The 20,348-nt window shown below is 37.1% G+C and overlaps 1 protein-coding gene across 1 annotated transcript in view; it reads right to left on the minus strand.

The window, feature by feature from the left end:
- TDRD9 (tudor domain containing 9) overlaps window positions 1-20,348 on the minus strand; it is an 86,226-nt gene that overhangs the window by 21,010 nt on the left and 44,868 nt on the right. The window contains exons 8-22 of the mRNA XM_075031000.1: window positions 19,680-19,774; window positions 18,227-18,285; window positions 13,954-14,008; window positions 13,722-13,806; window positions 12,985-13,042; window positions 12,256-12,360; window positions 9,747-9,844; window positions 9,232-9,363; window positions 8,362-8,524; window positions 8,215-8,278; window positions 7,658-7,721; window positions 5,024-5,068; window positions 4,029-4,082; window positions 1,806-1,922; window positions 723-830 (exon numbers count right to left, since the gene is read on the minus strand). Of these exons, the coding sequence (XP_074887101.1) occupies window positions 723-830; window positions 1,806-1,922; window positions 4,029-4,082; window positions 5,024-5,068; window positions 7,658-7,721; window positions 8,215-8,278; window positions 8,362-8,524; window positions 9,232-9,363; window positions 9,747-9,844; window positions 12,256-12,360; window positions 12,985-13,042; window positions 13,722-13,806; window positions 13,954-14,008; window positions 18,227-18,285; window positions 19,680-19,774 (1,302 nt within the window). The remainder of the gene's footprint in view (window positions 1-722; window positions 831-1,805; window positions 1,923-4,028; window positions 4,083-5,023; window positions 5,069-7,657; window positions 7,722-8,214; window positions 8,279-8,361; window positions 8,525-9,231; window positions 9,364-9,746; window positions 9,845-12,255; window positions 12,361-12,984; window positions 13,043-13,721; window positions 13,807-13,953; window positions 14,009-18,226; window positions 18,286-19,679; window positions 19,775-20,348) is intronic.

Below are 20,348 nucleotides of genomic sequence, written 5' to 3' on the forward strand. Positions count from 1 at the left end.
TGGATGAACACCTAAGCAACACGGTCTGAATTCACTGTCAAACCTGCTTTGACCATATCACCAGACTAGAAGACATCGTAAGGTCTCTTCCAAACTGAATTATTAAATGATTTTGTTGTTGTTTTTGGATTTTAATCCTAAAACCACTACAAATTGATGAAGTTACTGGAGTTGGAACACCTTTTCAATGGCATTCCGTTAAGAATAACATTCTAGTTAAATATACTGGATTGTATAAAGTTAAGGTATAGTGGATTCTATAGATGGTATATAGTTAAGTATAATGGATTATGACTTTAACATGTATGACCAAGCCAACAAAATAGTCATGCATTTCACAACTTCCGTGAGATAAACTAGCTAGAAAACTAACTCTACAAACCAACAGAATAGCTTTCTCCTGCTCATTAAAAAGTACCCTTGATAGTCCTGTTGTGTTTTTCAAATCTTTTATTAGTTTTATGAAAGTTGTTTGCCTGTGCAAGACTAACAATCAATGCATAGAGGCAGTTCTCAGTAGGAATTCCTAAAATTGCCCACCCACACAATGTTTCTTATATTAAAAGAAAGCAAGACAGGAGAGAACACAACTTAACAAGTGAGGATTAGAGTAGATAATTACTTCTGTCCTTGCCCAAGACAGAACAAAACTTGACTATACCACCCAAACACTATATATTTCTATTACTTGATTTATTAAGTCATTCACCCTCTTAACATACCATTACAGTGGTTTTTGGATCTTTGCCAGCAAGGTGTCTCACAGCAATTTCTTCATCACATTTTCCAAAAGTAAAGTAGTTTGGATAGAAAGCACCAGCTATTACAACCTAAAATCAAGAAAGTGTTTTGTAAAATGCAGCAGATTACAGTCAGTTTCTTGACAAGAGATACACTAGCAACATAAAGAGATACCAACAGATCTTCATATGAAGATTTTTTCCTGTCTCCTTCCAGGAATTATGTAATTGTGTAGTAAACGTTAACTCATGCAAATCCTTAAAAACATACTTTCATGAAAAAAGTTCAGCTTCTGGAACAATTTTACATCATTTTAATATTTTTGTATGCAGACTTGCTCTAGGAAAACGATAATTGTTAGCCCTGATTTCAAGAGCAGCCTCAATTTTAAACAAATTTACATAAAATAGCTACATGAAAGTTGTTCAGTTTTCATGTTACATCTTACAGTATTTAACAATTCAGCTCTGAAAAGTTTACTGCTTACACAGTTAAACCAGTTGCCACTGAAACAATAAATAGATCTGTGAAAATAAAAATCACTACTAATCAGTCCAAATAAGACAAGAAATTTAATTGGAAATTTGACAAACTTACAACAGCTGAAAGGCACCTATAATTCCCCCCACTCTCAATAACTAACCAAGCCAGCGGTGGTCCAAATAGAGCACTCAGAACTAGGGCAAACATAGTTTTCAAAACTGTTAGTTCTTGGGCTTCCAACATAAACCATCGTTCTTTACAGTATTTTTATGACTTTAACAAAGATTAGTCTAGATATGCAGTTTAATTCATCTCAGTATGACTTGGTTTTATTTTGATGAACTGTGAGAAGTGAAGGGACAGCCAGAGGACCAAGCTAGTCTGAATTCTGAACCATTAGAAGTAACATTAGTTGTCCTAAATTGTCAAAAAGAATTACTTTTTTTTAATCTGTAATCTCAAAATCTACAGGGATTTTTGAAACACTGGTGTAATACTAGTTCATCAGTACTAGTATATAAAAATCCAGTTATAAATTTTGTAAATAATTGGTCTCTCCTGAAAAGTCAACAAAGCATTACCTGCAAAATGAAGTGCTGTTTGTATACACGTTCCTGATCCATAGCAGATGGTTGAGCATTAACACACATGTTAAATGCTCTGACTCGCTTTTCCAAGTTGTGAAATAACTGTGCCACCTGAAATTTGAACTCTAAGTTACATATTAAACAGATCAAAACTGTCCGCAAATTAAAATAAAATCTATTAGTAAAAGTCTAAATCAGTGGGCAAACTCCCTTTCCTTTTTAGGCGACTAGTATGCACTTCACCTAATATACTGCTTAGCATCTCTACTTTGGAAAATAATTTCAGTACTGTGACTTAAGCAGTTTTCTTGACATCTCTTTATAAAGTAGAACGTTGTAGTCACAAAGCATATTATTCATATGTAATACAGAACAAAATTAGAAAAAACTGAAATAACCTTTTACAAGACGATATACTGATTTGCCATTTAAATTTTGGGTTTGTATCTTAAAAGGTAAAAAACATACTAACAACAACCTGGACTTCTGCACCTAACTGTAGCAGTGACCACACAAGCTGCACAGTCAGTTCAGCAGGCAACCGTGATGACTTTAAGTGAGACCAAAGTTACGCCCTACAGCAGAACATGGTCTGTTAAGCTTTCAATCCTAAGCATTTCCAAGAAGCTTCCATAAGCAGCCACCGGTCCTCCAACCACACAGTGAATGCCTTCACTGTCCCAACTGATTCTGGAACAAATGTAGAAAAGTACAGTCTGCTTAGCTGCTTCCTATCTACATTTTCCTTTATGCTGGTGGCAGTTTTAGGATAGTAAAACTCCTGTTATTTTCCTCATAGGACAACTACCATAATCAGAAACCAGTCTGTGTTGCTGCCTCAGTTCTGCAAATCCACTTCCACAGAAGGAATTATGAAATTAGTATCTGAATGTGTGGCAAATAAAAAGAAAACCAAATCTTCATAATAAATATTAGTGTAGGTGTCCATTCTAAACTCCTTAACCATTATGTCATGCACAACCTCTTCTTGGGTTATCTGAAACTGGGCCAAGAGAACACCAATACCCAGGAGGCTAATATGTAAGACTGATACTTCAGTTCTCCAGCTTTACACAATTTGCTTTTATCTTTTTTAACTTGTTATCAGCTATATAAGCTAAAAAACTATTGACAATTCTTATCCAGATGGTTGCTTACTATGAAAACCTTTCTTTTCCCCTATGCATTTTGAACACAGGCCCTACATTGCTCATGCCAAACATATGACCCGCTGGAGTAATGGGCATGGCCATGCTTTGCCAATCACAGTTATTGATGAGTTTTACTTATTTCGCCTCTCAACATACCACATTAAGCTCGAAGCTCTTTGTGATGCAGAGTTTTCATTTATTGCTGCAGTAATATTAGCAACAAAGCCCCACAAATTTTCAAGTCCAGTCCTCATTATATAACTGCATTTGCTTAAAATTATCCTAACTATCAAACAAAAGTTACTTAACAACAGACAGCAGTCACACCACAACCAGTGTATCTGAGGGACCTACAGAATTAGCAAATAATACTGGAGGTCTCAAAAAAATGTTAACAGTTAATAATTTAACACCACTTTGTTTATCCTAATAAAAGGAAAATTCCTTTCGTCTAAAAAGCTAGCAGTCTGACTGTTTCCAACCCCCACTTCTGAGCTAAAATAATACTGGATGTGCCACTCCTACAGGCGCCACCAAGGGCCATCTCTCTATAGCTCAATTGTGGCAGTTAAGCTACTTAAAGAGTCCATCTTTCCCAGGCATGGGTACTTGGCCTTATTAACATATAAATGATTATCTGAAGTCCATTCTTCACAAGAATGCACACCTGGCTTTAACATTACAATGATTTTCCTCACTTCATTCCTTTCTTTGAAAGGGTATATAAATGGGGTCTCTAGAACCACTTGAGAGAAAAGAGAGGAGCAGAGGGGGAAAATGCTGCCCGAATCTTTGCTGACTATGACCATAGGCAATAACACTTCTGTCTGATCTGTCTTAAATTGTACTTGGAGTCCCAATATTTTCCAACAACTTTAATAGTACCATCTCTCCTCCCTCAAAGAAACAAAACCTAAAAAGTCAGTTTACTTAAAGAAAATATCAATATATATATATTGATATATACATAATAATACAGTAGGCTTATCCAAGATCTTAACATTTGTAGAAAATAAGGAAAATTAAATCCTTCTGCCTGTAAAAATTATTATCCATTTCATCTTACCTCTCTAACCTTCTTGATATGGATACAATTTGATCGACCCCACTCAAGCTCTTCCTGGAAAAGAAAGTGAAAAGTGTAAACGCAAAAATTGTTAGAAACTTTTTTCTTCTACTGCTAGTAAGCTCTCTCTCATATTCTTTTGTGTAGACAGAAATAATAATTATATATAGTGACGGAATAATTTGATCTCATTTCACAGCATTCTTTGCATCCATATCAATCGAGTATTATGACACATATGAAAATATAAGACAATTACATATTTGACTAATAAACTACACTTTTGTTACCACCAGTGCAGCTGTTGGCCATCTAAATTTTTCATATAAACCCACAAATCGAACTCCTCTGTGTTGCTACTACAGAATCTACTTTAAGATGGACACTTCTTCCAAAAAAACAGAACTTCTTTATCTGGATGCATAACTTCATCAGACATATTCTGGCCATCTTTTGCTACTCATTATAACTCAGTGTATGTTACGAACTGGTGTCGATAAAGCATATTATGCTCTGAAAGAGGCAGAGAAATAAAAAAGTTTTATCTCATACACATAAAAGAAAGACTAGAGGCAATTATATGCATACTACTGTTTTTTGTGATTGACGCAAAAAACTTCCATCTTTCAGGGTTTTTTGGGGGAAGGGGGGGAGATTTGTGTGGGTTTTTAAAGAAAATAAAAAAGACACCTATGCATATTAAAAATATTTCTTTCAACTATAGGTCAATTTCCCTTCTCAGCTTGGATTTCAAACCCTCTGGCCACTGTTGATCCATCTGTGAAAGGGACTACAGAAGGGATTGCCTTCAAATAGTCAGCACTGGATTCAAAGACTCATGTTCTCTCAAAGACTATACTTCTATTTACTTATGAAAAATCGTAACTATTATAAAGAAGGATTGCTAGCAAAAAATCCTTACTAAGAATATAAAATACTCCAGCACTGAAGTCACCGAACTTGAAAAGAAAAGAAGCAATAAAAGTTTAACTAACCTTGGGATGTCTCAGCTCCCCTTTTTGTCTGCAGGCCTGCCATGCCTAAGAAAGAAATGGTACAGTATTCAGGCACAAACTGTAGTGCTTTAGTAATAATTATTACAAACGTTAATGTGACATTTAAAACTATTAAGTTTTTTCTATACCTATACTGAAGATAATTTTTTAACACCGATTTAAAAACCACAAATGCCCTTGGGCTAAAACAGACTACTAATATTTAAGCACAAAAAAGTACAAGGAAATGTGAATCACAGTAGTTAAGGTTGGAGGAGACTTATTCAGACCAATTGTTCCAACATCCCACACAGCAGGGCCAACCTAGATCAGGTTTTTGAGGATCTTGTCTATAAAACCCTGAGTAACCTTGACTGACCTCATGGCTGAACCTGCTCTCAGCAGGAGACTGGACTACAGACCTCACGAGGTCCTTTCCAGCCTTAACTATTTCATAATTCTAGGCTAATATGATGCTCGCCTGGTTGGTTCCTAAGCAGATATAAATACTTCTCACTCTTATGAATAATCTTACTCTGTTTTGTTAAGGGTGGGCAAGAACTCTGGGTCTTCCTTTGCTCCTATGTGAGCACACAAAGTGGTGTAGCTGCAAAATGTAATTCTAAGAATGCATTACTGGAGGGTTGAAAGTGTGGCAGGGTTATAAATGTTGTACCATGACAAGCTAAAGAACAATTGCTGTAGGAAGATAACTATTCTGCCTTCAAGTCAGCTTAGAGGTTATGGCATGCAATGCCGCACCTACAGATTGAAAAGGTAAATGCTATTGGATGAACTGTAATTACACATACTGCCTCAAACTTGCCATCAACTCCTGCAACTACACTGGAAACACAGCATTTAGATCAGTGAATTTCTGGGTTTTGGCACATTCCAAAAGCAGACTGAGCATGTTATGTCCCAAGGCTTTAAAGGAGTAAGTCCTGATTTGTGTTGGGAGAGGTACAATAGCCACCCGATAATACAGCAACATACAACAGGCTATCCACCTAGTTTTCTGAGAGAAGATAGACCGAGTATTAAAGCACATGCAGACATTCATAAATAAATATAACAACTTGGATGCTTTGATTTGATGCTCCAATAGAGCAGGTTACTTTCAGAACCTTTCCCTTCTCTTTGCTTTGGGACAAAAGTAAGTGAACTGACTGATTCAGATACAGTTCTGACACAGATGCCTCCCAGAAAGCAGGGCTAGAAGAGAAATTAACATACCTGGAATATTAATGAAAACAATTTCATTATTAGGCAGCAAATCTATGACAGATGCCTGCAGAATCAATTTCTTCTAGTTTGATAGCAAGCCACCCCATAATACAATTTTCCAACTTACTGTGGACACTGACTACTAGCATAGTTGAATAGCCAGACTGCACTTCCCTACCTTCATTGAGGCTGATAGACTGATTTTAAATAATGCTTTTGACATTCACCACTTCCATACCCAAGCCTTATATAATATGTCAGAAAAATAAACTCCACTTATTTGACATTACTTTTTCTTTTAAAAACTCTCACTTCTTTAAACAGTATCACTTAAACCAGGCTGATTAGCCTTTACTTCCCTGGATTCTCCTCTTTCTACTACCAAAGCTTTTGACCTTTTGCAATTCACTGAATCCTTTTCATAAGCAAGGGCTTAAAAAAGCCATGCTAACAATTGACAGAACTTCAGCGTACCCTGGAAGAAATCTAACCTGAACCAGTGAGTCTGAAAACAAGTTCTTTCCCTGTTCTTTTCTGATCCTCAGCCATTCAAAACAAAGCTTTCATATCACTCACACATATAGATACTGTACATGAAGCTCTGTTGGAATGTTTGTGTTTATTCTACAGGACAACATACTGGCTTAGAGAATATCACCTTCAGATTAACACGACACAAGGAAAATAAAGTATACAACAGGATAAGTGGAATTCAGAAAAGATGATGCTTGAAACTCAGGATCAGTGGGTATGTGTGGCATACTTGCCCATGTGTGCTCCAAAAATTCTGACACCAGAGTACAGAAAAGCCAGCTTTCACCAAAATGAAAAAAGGCCAACATATACAAAATGGAATAAATTATATCTGCAGCTGAAGATTTTGGAGTCTCCAGAATACTACAGAACATGTCAGACCAACCGCAGTGTAAAATGTTTTATTTTAAATAGTAAGTTCCTCTAGCAGAAGTCTCCTATGCTGTACCAGTTCCATTTGTACTACTGGGATTGACCTCTGTCCATGGTACTGTGCTACCAAACACCCAAGCGTACAGAAAAATCACCTTTGGACAGAATAAAGTATTACAAAGTCAAAGCTATGAAGCCTGGAGAAAGGACACCAATCTCTGTACTAGAATTTACCAGTCCAAACTGCCCTCAGTTAAAAGGTAGCTAACAATATCACTGCATCTCTGGCATTTTATTTTTTGTTATTACAATAGAAACAATCGGAACTGATAGTGTTATACAGTAGGACACAGCCTTCAAAAAGTACCATGAAGTAGCTAGGAGTAACGTAAAGTCTTTAAAAACTTCAAAGCACAACTGCTGCACTGATCCTACAAAGGTGAGAAGCTCCATCTTGGTCTATCAGATTTCACTGGAAAATAAGCCGGAAAAAAGATTTACCTTAAATGCATTCACAATTGCAATACAGTCACTCTTACTATTCCCAGCAAAAAACAGTTTGTTCCTGGCAATACAAACAAAAAGAATTATGAACAGTATTTTTTTGAAACATTGAATGTATTATACAGCTCAGAATCCTACACTATTAACACTTTACAGGACTCTTAATAAACAATGTCAATACGTTTATTGTAATTATTTGTTCTTATTCACATCTCCTTGCTTAAGGCAAACTGTGTGGGCAGGATAATAAAAAAATAATCCTTGCAATTTTAAAAAGAACATTTTAATAGACACTGCCACATGTTCACATCAGAAAGGCAAAGCTGAACAATCAGGTCTTGTACTCAGAAAAGGATGAATTAGCTCTGTGATACTAATTAGTTCACATAGAAATAGTTTTCAGTATCTCAGCTGCCCTGGAAAAGCTGCTTTTTGCACTGCTTGGCATTTTGACAGAAAATTAGACTCATGACATGGAAAATTATATTTACTGCTCAACTTAGCCCTCTGCCCCCAAATGTAGACACGAAGTTGTAAAACATCTAGGGTAATACCTGTATCCATCAACATGCTGCTTGAAAGGCACTGCGAAAAAATTCTGCAAAGAGAGTGCTGCAGCTGCAATAAAAATAAATCAAAATGAAAACTTGCAAATCACTTGTTTTTAGAGAAGTGTTCTCACATGTTCTTTTCTCAATTACCTATAATAAGGCATTCTTCTAAGCACCCGAAGACATGCCCAAGGACTATCAATTTTCCAAGATGCAAATCCACTGGCAACTGTGCCAATACCCTTCCTAAGAAAGTCAGCTCACCATCATGTGGGTCATCTTCTGTTTGCACACCAGTTGTAAGTGCTCCCAGCTAAAAAAATTAAAAATTTATTCACTTGTAAAAGTTGAAAAAGTAAATATAAGATGAGTTTGTAAGAAAACAAGACAAGAAGCAAGCAATTATCTCAAAGCAACATTAATTACTATCAAAACTGTAATTAAGTTAAAGTTCTTAAATCAATTTTAAAAGCCTAGTATTTTGAACCCAAAGCTTCTACTACTTATACTGGATATAAAAGCAAGCTACAAATGATACAAATATGATTTCTTATGCATTTTGGAAAAGAAAAAGTTTAATGCAATGAGTGTTCTACTCCATATCAACTTTATAATTGAAAAGCAAAATCACCAACTTCCTTGTACAGGTCAGAAGGGGGATCTTCAGGCTGACCCCCTATACATCATAAGATGTAAGAGGGTGATTTTACTACTTATCAATAAACAATCTCACTTACAGAGTTTAAGTTCTCTTACTTGTCTTCTGTTCTTTCTCACCACAGGTGCCAGTTCATAAACAGTATCATTACCCCCTGATAAAATTTTAATCCTGTTTTAATGAAGTAACTGCAGAAATTGTGCGAAATGAACGGTAACCAAACAAGTCAAACATGAGAAAAGATTCTCTAGACAGTTCCTACTTCAGGTTCCAATTAAGGCTACTACTACCTTAAACACCAAGAAAAATGCTTTTACAGTACATTTTTATTACCTTTATTTTAACATTAAAATAACGCCTACCTCTTTCAGTTGAAATATGGTACGTTCAATGTCACCTACATCAGGTGGAGAAAGAGCTGTTGCCAGCAAGGCTTTTGGTGCCCCCATATCAAGCTTTTTTATTTTTAAGACTGTAGTTCCCAATGGACAACGCTGAAGGGAAGACAATGTTATTGTTACTTGCCCCCCATGGGAAATGTGACAAAGTGTTTTATGAAAAAAAAGTTCAAGTTTACAATTTAGTAAAACCTGAAATTAATTTTGTGTAACCAAGGATATTTCTTTCCAACAGATTGTGTATTTCTAATCCACATCCATTTTACTGCCATAATGCATCTCCTATGAAGAAAACTATGTGGAATGGTCTTTGTCAATTATTTATCAACTTGGATTCTATTCAGTGTTATGGTTATTAGTAACTATTCAAATCGTACACTGTCTTCAGGAAAAGTAAAGCGAAACTACTTTTTATTATCTCTGCTATGACCACATGCATTCAAAAAAAAAATAATCTTAACGTTCCCCAAAAGTCTTACCAGCATCTCAGGTACTGACTCCTCTGGAATAAAGTCTGTCCAGAAGTCCTTGTGTATAAGCCTATAACAATACCCTTTGGAAACACGTCCAGCACGACCTTCACGTAAAAGAACAAATCACCAATTTGTAAACCGCCCAAGTTTCAGGCTTTTCAAAACCCACCCATCTACAAGCCTTCTGGGCAGCTGAGCAGCTCATGACAGCTGATGCCGCAAGCTGACCAGTGTTTTGCTCTCACAGCAGACAGGCCCAGTGGAGACATTCTCTCTGTCCTTTCCTACATAAGGATCAGATGAAATAATTTTGCTTTCATAGTAGCAGTGACTAACAAGGGAGTTTAAGTATTTCACTCAAATACTTCTTTCACATAACTGCCCTCAAATCAGCATCCATCTTTCTCAGTTGAAAAGACATGAGAAATCCTGCACTAAAATACACTTCCTCAAAACCAGGAAAAGGCAAGTCCTACCAAATCTAAATTTAATATAGATAAATACATCAATGCAAGTTTTAGAATACCCCCAAACTGACGATTCTACATGCAGAGTAAATACGTTTTGTGTTTGTTTCCTTACATGAGTATATTCAGATTTCCTATTTGACTCCACAGCAAAAACGTTCTGCATAAACAACTTTTAAGATACCATGATGAACAGCAAAACATCTTTATGATCTACTATTTATAGAAAACACTGATTCAGAAAGTCTGTCTTCACAAATCCAAACACCCATTCACTTCAACAAACTAAAGGGTACTCCACTGGACAATCAGGCGATATTTTTAAGTCACACACATAACAAGTCCAGGTCTGCTATACAAAACGCTGCTTCTACTGATTGTATATTGGCTGGTATTGGATTTGCATGGCAAGGTTTTGGTAGCAGGGCGGCAACAGGGGTGGCTTCTGTGAGAAGCTGCTAGGAGCTTCCCCTATGTCCGACAGAGCCAATGCCAGCTGGGTCCAAGACGGACCCACTGCTGCCCAAGGCTGAGCCCATCAGATACAGTGGTAGCGCCTCTGGGATAACAGATTTAAGAGAGGGAAAAAACCTGCTGCACAACAGCAGCCAGAAGAGTGAGAACATGCGAGAGCAACAATCCTTCACCCAGGTCAGTGAAGAAGGAGGTGGAGGAGGTGCTCCAGGTGCTGGAACAGAGATTCCCCTGCAGCCCGTGGGGAAGACCATGGTGAGGCAGGCTGTCCCCCTGCAGCCCAGGCAGGTCCACAGTGGAGCAGATCTCCACCTGCAGCCCAGGGAGGACCCCACGCCAGAGCAGGGGGATGCCTGAGGGAGGCTGTGACCCCATGGGAAGCCTGCGCTGGAACAGGCTCCTGGCAGGACCTATGGCCCCGTGGGGGACCCACGCTGGAGCAGTCTGTTCCTGAAGAACTGCAGCCTGCTGGCAGGGCCCATGTTGGAGAAGTTCATGGAGGACTGTCTCCCATGGGAGGGACTCCACACTGGAGCAGGGGAAGAGTGTGAGGAGTCCTCCCCCTGAAGAGGAAGGAGCAGCAGAGACAACTGTGATGAACTGATCACAACCCCCATTCCCTGTCCCCCAAGCCGCTCAGGGGGAGGAGGTAGGGAACTGGAGAGTGAAGCTGTGCCTGGGAAGAAGGGAGGGATGGGGGGGGGAAGTGTTTTAACATTTGGTTTTATTTCTCATTGCCCTACTCTGACTTGATTGGCAATAAATTAATTTGCCCAAGTTGAGTCTGTTTTGACTGTGTCAGTAATTGGTTGAGTGATCTCTCCCTGTCCTTAACTCGACCCATGAGCCTTTTGTTGTCGTATTTCTCCCCCTGTCCAGTTGAGGAGGGAGGAGTGATAGAGCAGCTTCGGGGAGCACCTGGTGTCCAGCCAAGGTCAACCCACCACAAGCTGTAATTGTGAAGTCCTCATAATATTTAAAAAAGAAGATATTTTTTATATCTAAAGATGTCACTGTTTGTTTAGTACTCTTTTCAAGTGAAACTAAAAGATATTGATATTTAAGAGTACTGTCTTACTAGAAAAGCTGATATGAAATCTTATTTAACCTTGTGCTACAGACACTGGTCTACACTAGAGACACTGCTGTGGATATTTCATCTGATTTAAGAGTAACAAACAGACATGAAAGTTTCTTTTACTGCTGAAACCCACAAGTATTTAATAAGTACCTAGCAGTACCTATCTCCCTTTTTTAAAAATGGCCCATGATTAAAAAAATGACTATTAAATAACAAAGAATCCTCATAAGCTTTATGGTCCATGAATTTTACTATTTTTCAATAAAATACAAACCATTTCTCTGGAAAAATACTTGAACAAAATAAAACATTCAGGCATAGTTGTTTAATCACATTTTAATATCCCGACATGGTAAGGAATTATGGTTTTATATAAACTATTCATGGCAAAAATAATCCATGTTTTTTGCCGTTAATGAAATGAAAAGCAACGTAGAATTCTCCACGAGAGTTAGCTTCTAAAATTCCTTTCTATTACCTACTGTCATCTTACCTCTTCTTTGATGACAGTTTGTTTTAGATGCCCAGCAAAGTCTCAAACTTTGGTAATTAGTTTCCTCATCACAAACCAAAGTTTTAGCTAAACAGAAATCTATCACTGTAATTAAGGAGGAAAAAAAGTTAGTATTATTATGAAACAATTTATCCTCATGGTAGTAGAAAAAACAATGGTTGATTTTCTGTTACAAGAAAAGAGAAGTTTCAATTATTTGAAAACAGATCAAGAGAACACTACAAACAACCAGACCAAGTTACTCTGAACATTAAGAGAACTGCAAATAGATTTTAACATAAATTTGATAAACAGTCAGTGCAGATGACAAGCATTAAAAGGCAGTAATTTCTGGATTTAGACATTCTGTACAAGAATTTGTGTAATCCGATGCAATTATTATAAAATATAGTCAGAATGTGAATAAAGAGCTTAAGGTACTTGTGACATGATGTCTCATTCTGCTTGTTACTGTATTTAAAATTATTTCCGCCCCCCTCCAGTAAAGATTAAAACCAACACCCCACTCAGTAGCTCTATTATTTGTTCATATGTTTAGATTTAAACTTGTTGAATTCTTTCTTTCACAACAAGGAACAACTGTTAAAATCAAACTCCAACAGCAATGCTTTGTGAAACGGTGACATGTTGTGGAGATTTAGGCTAGCATAAGTAAGGAAAACATTACAAATACAATGTATACACAATTACAAGATTTAGATGACTTACCATACTTAACATCAGGAACTGTTACAGAGCTCTCAGCTATGTTTGTAGATAAAATAACCTGAGTTTTGAAGCAAAAAATGAGCAATGAATGCATGAAGCAAAAACTACTTGCATTAATGTTTCTACATGAAAAATCCAACTTGCTGTGAAGACATATAAATGTAATGGCAACATAGTATTTCTGCTCTGCATATTATGAAAAGCAATACAACACAAGAAAACTTGTATTTTCTTGTCCTAAGATCAGAAAAGTATAATAAAGTAGTATAGCATATAACAATATAGGGGAAGAATGGAAATATTTCCTTATGCCTGTCATAACAAAACATCACAGCAGTGATACCGGAAACCAAGATACTAGCCAAAATGTGGGTTGTAAAGCAGGCAAGATCCCCATACTGGGGGACTACTTTGCTATGCAGTGCCACCAGCAGCATGCTACTGTCACGCAGACGCAAGAATCAACATGCACAAACTATTCTGAAGGACAAAAAGTGTGTCATGCAATAATTTAAGGATACCTTCCTGTTACTTCTCTTGAGGTCTAAACACTAGTTAAAGCAACAGCTTGTTAAGAAAAGCAATCAGTTTACATCTCGAAAAAAACAAAACTGCTTTGCCCACACAAAATGGTTTCAGTTGGCACAGCTAATGTTAATTTATATACATTATTATTTGCTATTATTACTCTAGCAAAAGGTTTCACACACTTAAAGCAATTATTCAACAATATTTACTTTTCTGTAGCCAGGAACTGGAGCCAAAAATACATTACTTTGTTCCTCTAACGTCACACATGAGTGAAGTGGGTACACTTGCCACCTAAAGAAAATATGTTAGTGCAATATTTACTGATGCAAGAATACAAAAATTAATTACACCTCTGTGCTAAATCATATTATGTACTTAGAACTCATACAGCTGAAGGATTCAAGTTTAATTAACTGAAACAAATGTGGTCTAACTTACCTTTTGTTACACATATTTGAGAGACATGAGTGCATGTAGCTTATTTCACTCAAACCTAGGGAAAAATAACCAAGAGTTTGTTTTCTTTTTAGTGATCACTAACAATTCTAAAAACCAATTCTCACATCTACTTAAATTCTTAATTGACTTTCATTGTTACCTCTTTTTCACCATATAATAAAACAGCAGAAGAGTTGAACAGTAACTGTAATAATGAATCACTGAAACACTGAGTCAATTTTTCAAGAGTCATTTTGCATAACTTTACACTTACAAAAGTGGCAATATCAGATATAAAGGCCATCTATCAGTGTCCCATTATTAGCCCCATATCAGCCCTTACAACTAACAGCGCTCACCAGATGCTGAATGTCTGGTTTAGGACAAATTTGGGTATTTCAGGCAAAAGAAGCTGTTTCCAAGAGCAGGGCCAAGGAGGGAAAAAAAAAAAGCAAAAAAAAAGCTATTTCTACCTCAGCCATCTTAACTTCGGCAGTTCCAGTGCCCATTCTCTGGGGCATGGATTTCATGTCTGCCAGGGGAAATCTTACAATTAAGGGATTTTTGCTGTCTTCCTGAATAACGCCACAGGCATAAACCTTTCTGAGAAGCCTAGTTTACTACTTATTGAAACTTCAATTCCAAAAGCCCCATCTTCAAAAATCTGTCCAACACTGGGTTTTCCTGGATGGGTATTAAAAATGAAATTAATCTGTAACTGCAGTACAGGACTGCTGCAATTTTCAGTGAGGCTAAATGCAGTTTGAGCACGTGGATGTGAAAGTTCTTGCATTCTTTAGATGACTTCAGAAGTAAGAAGGAAGACAAATGCCAGTGGAGGAAGAGAAATATTTTCAGGGAAGATAAGAGAGAAGAATAACTTAAATCAGGAAAAAGAGAAAAGAAGGATATGTTATGGGCTGGAAATCATGATCGAGTTAAGCAAGGGAAAAAGGCCAGAAAGCAAGAAACTGGGGCAAGGAAAGAAGAAACAGATTCAACAAGAAACCAATATGGTGGTAATGCAAGGCTGGCTGGGAAAAGAAATTGCAGGAGAAAATGGAGATTAGTCAACTACTGGAGTTAGAAAGACTGAAGCTGGAAAATGAGGGGAAGTGGCTACAGGTAAGGGAGATAAAAGAAGTCAGGGTTGGGGGGGAGAACAGGTGAGTTGAAGGAAGAAAAAAAAAAGGGGGGGGGGGGGGGGAGGCAATCAGAGGGAAATTTAAAAGTTTCAGAGGTGTCCTTTGTGTGAGGCTACCACAGGGGAAAGCAATGTCATTACAACCTAAAAAAGACAGGCAGGAAGCTTAATTTGCATCACAGCTCAAATGAGGTAAGAGTGCTTGAGAATGCAAATAACTGGCCACATAACAAACTAAAGACTAGCACAATAATGAAGCAATTAAAGCTCTGAGCAAAACACCTTCAGCACTGTAGAGGAAAACATGCAGACTGGGAAATATAAAAATAGTACCACTTTTTAAGATTATTACAATATAGAAATAATGCATCTGTTCATGAGCTAGAGTATGTAATTAAAGATACAGAGAAAACACAAGAACACCATGATATGGTTTGTTTGGACACAGCCTGCCAGACATACTCGATCCCACTAGGTACTGCTCCACTATCTAGCTGTCTAATGCTTCCTACTTGCCATTCTGTCTGGTTGCATATCTGAGTAAGACATCAAGGCTTGAATCCAATTTATGTTTAAAAACAATTAAAAGAAGCTTGATCCATGATTGGTAGAAGCAGACTCTGCATAACCAATATTAATAGTAATTATTAATCAGTCTAGTAATTACTGACTAGACACAGCAGGCAGTGTCAGCTGCCCAGTTCTGGAAGTGACAAGGGTTGATCATGACACCTACAGAACAAAAGGCTGCCACCAGGAGAGACCAATCTTGGAATTAAACAGTAACTAGTAACAAAACCTGTTTGGCAAACATACCAGGACAGCAAGCAGAGCCAGGCATGAAGTGCAAAAGAAAATACAAAACAGACAAAGAGATTGACATGAGTAGAACAGATAAAAGCTTAGGACAGCAACAGCAGAATGAAAACCCTAAGGCTTTAAGCTATGCAATTCCTGCCGTCAGCAAGCGCATGCGAACCACAGAGAAATCAGGCCATCCCCATCTTCTACAACCTCCTGAAGAGGATGACAACCTACTGTTGCTTTCATTTAGCCCATCAGCTAGTCTGGCAGAAGTCATATACTTGAAAGTGTAGCTTAGTGATGGTCCAGTCAACACAGTCTGACCTCTTTTCCAATCTATTCTTTAAAAAGTCTGAAGAACTATACGTCAACATACATGCTCAAGAAACATTAAAGTTGCCATGTCAAGCACTCAAATGAAAAAATGCCAGAATTAAGACTGGTTGTGCAAATTTAATGCAGCCCACTGGGAACATATTTATACATATATGTTAAAAAAATCACTACACAGTTTAACATGGTACTTTGTATCACCTACTACCTAGGGACGGACTAGCTCTGGAATCAAATAAGAACTGAGTACTGAAGGATATTTATCTGTTAAGAATCAGACTCGGTAACATAAAAAAAAATTAAGCACTGAACAAGACAGGCAATTACAACAGGAAGGGAAAACATGGCATCCTACTCAAGACAGCTGCAGCTGCTCTACAAAAGTGGATTCTGCCCCATCACTGAGTTCCACCAAGACAGTGGGCAAAAAAATCACTTAACAATACTCCTCAGCACGGCACTACTCTTTCTGGCTGCTGATGCCTACTCAGCTTGAAATGTCAATGGGAGTGTTATTTTGAATGTACAGAATGCTGTGTAATTGTAAGCACTCAAAAAATCTAGGCATCTCAAATCAGTGTCCTAAATGTGGAGGTTATTTTTACCCAAATGTCTCAGCTGCCCTCTTGTAAATCAAAAGCTCTCCTCCCCTTTTCTCCATTTCTGTATACAGACTATTTGTGAAGAAAATTTCAAGAGATATTTGCTAATCCTGTGTTCAAGATCAGTCTTGAGTATCCAGTTATAAAACAGGCCAAGGTCAAACACCGCACAACAACAATAAAAAACAAACCTGAGTACCAACTCATTCAGAAAGCACAGGTTTTCGTGAATTTACCAGATGTATTTTAACAAGAAGTTTCATTTTATCAGTTGCAGTTTTAAGCCAGGAAGGATAGCAGCACAGTAAAAAAAGCACCTCAAAGTGAAAGATAAAAAAGATCTGGGAATTGAAAGTGCTGAAGAGTAATTTCAGTCTGAAATGAAGACTCAGAGGGCCTGAGGAAGTCTGAAAGCACACCAGACAATCACCAACATGAGAGGCCAGAGGCAAGAGTGATGGTCTCCCTACTTCATTAATGGCAAAATGGAATGGGTCCTACACTGACATGATGAAGTAATTCCTTCTACCCATTGATTTTATAGAAAGTGCTGGTGGGGAACACCCTCCACTAAAAGCTACTCTGCAAGTGCACTATATTTTTGTGCTGGTGTGCTGTGTTTCCAGCCCTAGTGCTAAGCTCAACACAGCAGGGAAATGACATTCATAAAGATTTTAGAGAGTTAGAAAGTCCTGGTAGGGACAGACCTCTATGCCCAAGGAAACAGCTGCTCCTGACTCCGAGGTGACTCTCCACTAGAATGTAACCAAGTCTTTTCAAAGTTTTCAACAAGCAAACATTCATGTCCATGAAGAACACTTGAAACCACTAGGTAACGTTCTTACTTGAACCTCTTAGCTAGATGTTAGAGGCAGTGTAAGATAACTTAGGTTTACTGTTTAAAGACTACTAAAACTATATATAACCAGTTCTCTGACCATTAATTGCTATGTCATCGTGCATGCTTTTGAGCATTCCTAGTACACCAACCAATGTACATGGAAAGGAAAAGGTGAATTATAGCTTTTACAACAAGAATCTAAATAAAGACTACACTACATGCCGATAAGAAAATATCTTTACAAGAATCCTAGGAACTTCATACAATATTTAATAACTAATCTAAAAAACTGAGCAAATGAATTTCTGTGGATTAACTGTAGAATTAATTTTACTACTGTAATTTCATTTCTAAGAAGTACAAAGTCTTAATCTGCAACTCACAGCTCTTCCAATTATTGCCATATTTAAATAGGTTTGCAAGAAAAACACCGAAATAGACCAATCAACCACAGTTAAATGTGTCTAACAAATCCCTGGATGAAGTGCCAAAAGAAAGCTCATTAGATGACAAATAAGGAAGAAGAAAGTTATTAAGATATATACTCACCTGGTAAAAATACCAGCACACTTCCACGTTCTGATGTAACACTCAAGTTTCTCTTCTCCCTAACAAGAATGTGCAGTTTCATTAGTTTTACAACCTCAGTCTACTTTATTGCCTCAAGTTGTTTTATTCTGAAAGAACAAGCAGAACTGCATACTTTTTCTAACATGTATTATTTAAACTTCATGAAGAAACGGAATTCAAAACACTATTCACAACTACGCTTTCTGAAAAACACAGTATATAAACACTGGAGCTAGATCATTAGGTTTAGTTTTGTCTTCAAAATTATGTCAAAACAGAAACATTCATATTTAGCAATGAAAATTAATCAAAACTAGGTTAACAAAGATCTTAAAATTAAAACGTAGTACATTAAACATGTTCATGACAAACTTAGAAGGAGACGTCTTTGATTAATCTGTTATGAGTCAAGAAGCTAAAATCACCTTAACATAATATAGAACTCATTTTCTGTTGTAATCATTCCTGATGTAAATTTTTTTCAGGCATCTTGAAAATATCTACTCTCAAACTATATAATGAACGGAAAGTATAGGTTTTTAATGGAAGGTATATAACAATGGATGTTTGTAATAGCCCTTTTAGTATTTGAAAGCTGAAATGCTAATGCCTTCATGTTTGCTTATAAAATGTACCTTATTAGTAAAAGGTAGTTTCATTTGACTATTCTAAACTACAGTAAAACACCAACACTTGTACTTCAGTGGTTCACTTGCTAACTGCTCAGATGAGCTTAAGTAATGCTTTCTTAAAATTTCAAAGTTTACGTAATACTAAGTTTGAAAAAAAAAAAAGCTTAAAAAATTTTTTTCTTCAGCATACTGTTATAAATAAATAGAACATACGGGAACAAAAACCATTCCTGAACTAAATATACACTCAGTGATAGACCAAAGTTGTAGAAGCAACTTTAGTACATTTTCAGATACTAAACAACAATTTACAAAACACAGAGAGTAACAACAATTAGTTTACTTATTTCAAAAGACAGTAAGGCATTAGTTAAACAGCCAGTTTAACAGAAAATTAATGCCTTGTTTGTATTCTTTTTTTCATGGCCTCATGTATGTTTTAGTCCACAATACAAAATAATAGTTCTGATTTTCTTCTTCATATAAATAATATTCAGCTCTGGTCTGCAGCAAAGAATCTAGCTGCCATATGACATGGGTGGCTTGAGGGGTCACTTACACTCTAGGGCATGAAGTGTATTTCAAGAACACAGGACACTCAGTAAGACTTACAAGCAGTCCTAGTATGACTACTGTGAGTAGAAATCACACAAATATATAAAATAAAAGCAGAGATGCATAGAAAATTAAGTTACCACTATTAGCTATAATACATGGGCTGCTGCTGTTCCTTAATTAGAGTCTCATTTCCCCAAAGAACCACTGATTCCAGATCTTGCACTGTATCTTACCTATTGCACTTCATCTCCAACTCATCAAATGACTGAATCAAAGCCACTGCTACTTCATACAATTCCCTTACTATCACGGGTTCCTCAATTCTTTGAGAAGGAAGCTGTGTGGAGAAGAAAGTATTGAGGTTAACACAGGCTAAAAGACTGTAGATCACCTACATGTGTCGATTTGTCAAGAGCTTTTTGATTAAAATTGATCCAGCACACAAGCTGTACAAAGAAGTAACTTAATCCGGAGCATTCATTACCTTCTGAACAGACATCTTCCTTCAAGCACCCTACCATTCTAATGCTAATGAAATACTTCTGATATTTACCTACTTAAGATAAGCACTAGGCCACACTCAGTCCCCTAACATCTGCAGGACATAATCCTTATCCAGAAGTGTTAAGCACATCAGACTAACTACAACCCAGGGAGGACTGGATGGAGATTAACAGGATGACAAGGAGAGGAATTTGTATAAGGCAGGCACAATCCTTCTCACAGGTGCTATAATGCAGGTCTCTACCTGATTGCCAAATAAATCCCTTTTTTTTTTCCACATACTTCTCTTTTAAATTGTCTTTGCATTTAATGGATCTTGTGTTTTAGGTCATACCCTGTCAAAGACCTGTGGTTCTGTTGTACACAATATAACCACAACGACTCTATGTATACTGTTTTCTAGCATT

This window comes from Buteo buteo, chromosome 6 (assembly GCF_964188355.1).
Source record: "Buteo buteo chromosome 6, bButBut1.hap1.1, whole genome shotgun sequence".
Taxonomy (NCBI): Eukaryota; Metazoa; Chordata; class Aves; order Accipitriformes; family Accipitridae; genus Buteo; species Buteo buteo.